Raw genomic sequence first — 3,482 nt, 5'->3', positions numbered from 1 at the left:
AGGGTTTTCCGCAACACCGCCGCCCCTACTACCGTTGTCATTACCAAGATTAAAGATGAGGCCTCTATTTGTGCTCGTGCGGGTGCGAAGTATTTGTGTAATATTATGCCGCGAGAGTGATCTATACTCTCCCGCTTGGCAGAACTATGTCTAATCTTCTTCTTAATTAATGAAAATGGCAAATCTTTTGCCTTGTTTCAAAAAAAAATTCAGTAACATCCAATTTTGTAAAGTCGCAAAGAATTTTGCTAACTGCATTTCCCAGTTTCCACTTTGTTTTAACCAAGTGCGTGCCTACCTGATTCTTCAGCCAACAGGATCAAATGGCCACCTACTAACATCGCCAGCATAACATATTGGGTGACAAACAAGGAAAAAGGCTACAAGGCTACTTATACACAATCATGTGGTCTGCGGCAAAAGAACATGATGTACAAAACTATACACGAATCCAGGATTAGGATCTTCCTGTGCGTTGTGGCTGCTGCCGCTGCTGCTTCATGCTGGCTCTCCTTGCGACATCCCATGGCTTGTGAGGCACACAGACACCTTGCTGTGATGCAAAAAATGACTCATAGCCCGGGGAGTCGAAAGCAAAACCAGTGTGCTTGGAGTTCTCTCGGGGGAGCATGGAAATTGCATAGCTTCTTGCTTCTTCGGGGCTCAAATGGCTCCTCTCTGGAAGACGTATCATGCTGTATTCATGGGGGTCATCCTTGTGCATCTCTTGAATAACTTGGTAGTCATAGGGGAATAGCCATCGCTGAAGCCTGGAAAACCAACAGAGTATCAGAGACAGCACACGGTTGATTCAGTATTGTAAACTGAAAGGAATCAAATATAATTGTGCAAAAGGAAAAGGTGGTATCTTACGATAGATATAGGAAGTCACCAAAGAGAGCGATGACCGGAACAAGAATTAGTGTCAGGTAGAAGAAAAAGGTACTCATCAGAACATAAATCACAAAGTATACATTTTCCTGCAGAAGGAACACACCATGATGTTATGCATTTGTAGAAAGAAATGATTATTTGGCCCTAATGGTCATCAGCAGAGAGATAGATTAGTGCATAATTCACCAACCTGTCTGTCAAATGATGTCATTATGGCAGAGTATATAAAGATAAACAGAAACCAGGCCGCTATACTGCCGGCTACACTAAAATAATGCCATCTCGTAATAGAGTTGCATGACATGAGGAGGCGGAGGTTCACAGTAACCACAACACAAGTAAAGGCCATTGTGCTAACATCCCATTGACCAAGAATCTTGCCAGATGAGCCATGACCATGCTGACTTGCAGCTGCAGTGAAGTAATAAAACACTATTGACTGGTAGAAAGCAAAGAAACCCCACACCGCTATCACTTTCCACTTGAAGAATGTATTCCTAATTCCTTCCTGGTAAAGTTGTGGGTATTTCTTTGATAGAGATGCACTCACATCCTGAAAGGGTTCGATTACGTGAATGCCGCAAACAGCATCATTCAAGAAATTAATGTAAAATGAATACAGGCAGCTATACCTTATCAAATAATCCAACCATAATTACGGGTAGCGCTGTGAAAATGACATTATACAGCGACTGGAACCAATCATCATAAAACCGCTGACCAGAAAAGCCAGTTTGGTAAGTGAACCAGAACTGAGTTAGCGTAAATGTCAGATTCTTGTAGAAGAAGTATGTGATAACCTGAAACAGCAAGTGACCACATTAAGTTTCGTAAACTATAGATATATGGAAAGCTACAACTAACGAAACCATAAGCATACCTTGCACAATCTCAAGTATGACCACCGTCCATGTACAAGAAGTAAATCAGTAAGATAACGAAATTGAGCGATGGCAAAATCACTAGCCATAACTGCTTGCATTCCTTCTTGTCCACTAATGCCAATCCCAACATGAGCGGCTTGAATCATGCTTACATCATTAGCACCATCGCCAATGCTGAGAGTTATCTTACGAGCACCCTTCCTAACTAAGCTAGTAACCTACAAAATATGTGCGTCAACATTGGTATTTTGGCATCATTTTGACCAAACAGGTTGCGCAAGGAAAAAAACGCACAAACCAGAGACTTTGATATTACTTGGAATGGGTAACGACTAAGTAAGCACATATAAGACATATCAACAGAACAGAATTGGTTTCTGAGATCAAAACTGGAATAGCAAATGCAACTAATGTACACTGATTAATAACGAATCACATGCACAAACTCTTATTGTGAAGGTACAATATTGGTTATTGCCTTTGCAATGTAATAATCTCCCCATATGAGTCCTGGGCTAAAAAACTCACATATCCACAAATCAAGGATGGCATGCTATTACTACTTCCCTGGGTAAAACGCAAGGCATGCATAAACACTAACAGCAAGAAATGAAATTTACCTGTGCCTTTTGCAGTGGAGAAACTCGACAACATACAACTGAGTGACAAATTAAACTCAAACCAAGAAGATTCACACGCAGAGCTGGGTCTAGAGCATACATCAAGCATCTTCCATCAATAATGAAAGCCAACTTTCGCTCCGGTGTGCTACTTAGAGAACGGTGGGCTTCCTCGAGGTAACTTCTTAGACTCTGTTTTACCGACTCTTTGATAACTCGCGCAATTTCCACAGGGTCACCCTGAAAATGGCCGGAACATTATATATGGAAAGGAAGGTCCATAACAAAGATTACGCCACAAGTCAAAAAGTTGGTTTAATACAATCAGATACAATTATATTGCTGATTATGCTTTAACCAAAGTACAAAGAACAAAAAAGGCGTACCAAGGCGCATATAAACATGGCAGAGAGGCTAAAGCAACACAACCCACATAAGAGGTAAGACAATAAAAAATATTTATGCTGTTATCTACTTCCTCCGTCCCATAATATAAGACATTATTACATCCAATATGTGAGCATACTGGATGTAATAAGATCTTATATTATGGGACAGAGGGAGTATATAAGAATAAAGACTAAATCTCAGCCAAAATAAATCCCTTAATACCCCCACCAATCAAAATACTAAGGAAAATGTGAGTTCTACTCGCAAGAACCCAGTTGAGATATTCCCTGATCTAAATGATACTCCCTCAATAAGTGTCATTGATTTAGTACAACTTTGTACGAAATCAGCGACACTTATTTTGGGACGGACAGAATATGATTTTAGCAGTCTTCACTCGTATATCCATTTAAATCCTATAGAAGATAATACACCCTCTGTTCCTAAATATAATACGTTTATGCACTTCAATTTCAACTGCCAAAACGTCTTATATTTAGAAACAGAGGTAGTGTGTGTTAAGGCTTGATTGCCTCTATGACAGAATATCATTTCACAGTGCAATTCTATATGATTATCTTACCCTTTCCTCAGCCTCTCTAATTGTGTCTGTCTCTGAACTGATGATGAACTGTTTCGTGTCGTTGTTCACCAGGCTGCATGCTGCGGAGCAAATAAATAACCAACTGAAAAA

General features: G+C 40.1%; 1 protein-coding gene across 4 annotated transcripts in view; it reads right to left on the bottom strand.

Annotated features, from left to right (window-relative positions):
• Positions 1-203: 203 nt before the first annotated feature.
• Positions 204-3,482, bottom strand: part of LOC119331482 (phospholipid-transporting ATPase 3-like) — an 18,682-nt gene continuing 15,403 nt past the window's right edge. For all 4 annotated transcript variants that reach the window (XM_037604642.1, XM_037604648.1, XM_037604664.1 and 1 more), the window contains 7 exons: positions 3,372-3,451; positions 2,399-2,638; positions 1,775-1,996; positions 1,527-1,694; positions 1,085-1,447; positions 874-980; positions 204-770 (listed from right to left, as the gene is read on the bottom strand). In XM_037604642.1, coding sequence (XP_037460539.1) covers positions 458-770; positions 874-980; positions 1,085-1,447; positions 1,527-1,694; positions 1,775-1,996; positions 2,399-2,638; positions 3,372-3,451 — 1,493 coding nt within the window. In that variant the 3' untranslated portion in view covers positions 204-457. The remainder of the gene's footprint in view (positions 771-873; positions 981-1,084; positions 1,448-1,526; positions 1,695-1,774; positions 1,997-2,398; positions 2,639-3,371; positions 3,452-3,482) is intronic.

The sequence above is a fragment of the Triticum dicoccoides genome, chromosome 1B (assembly GCF_002162155.2).
Source record: "Triticum dicoccoides isolate Atlit2015 ecotype Zavitan chromosome 1B, WEW_v2.0, whole genome shotgun sequence".
NCBI lineage: Eukaryota > Viridiplantae > Streptophyta > Magnoliopsida > Poales > Poaceae > Triticum > Triticum dicoccoides.
The sequence above is the reverse complement of the archived record's forward strand: the minus strand, read 5'-3'. Positions and strand labels throughout refer to the sequence as shown.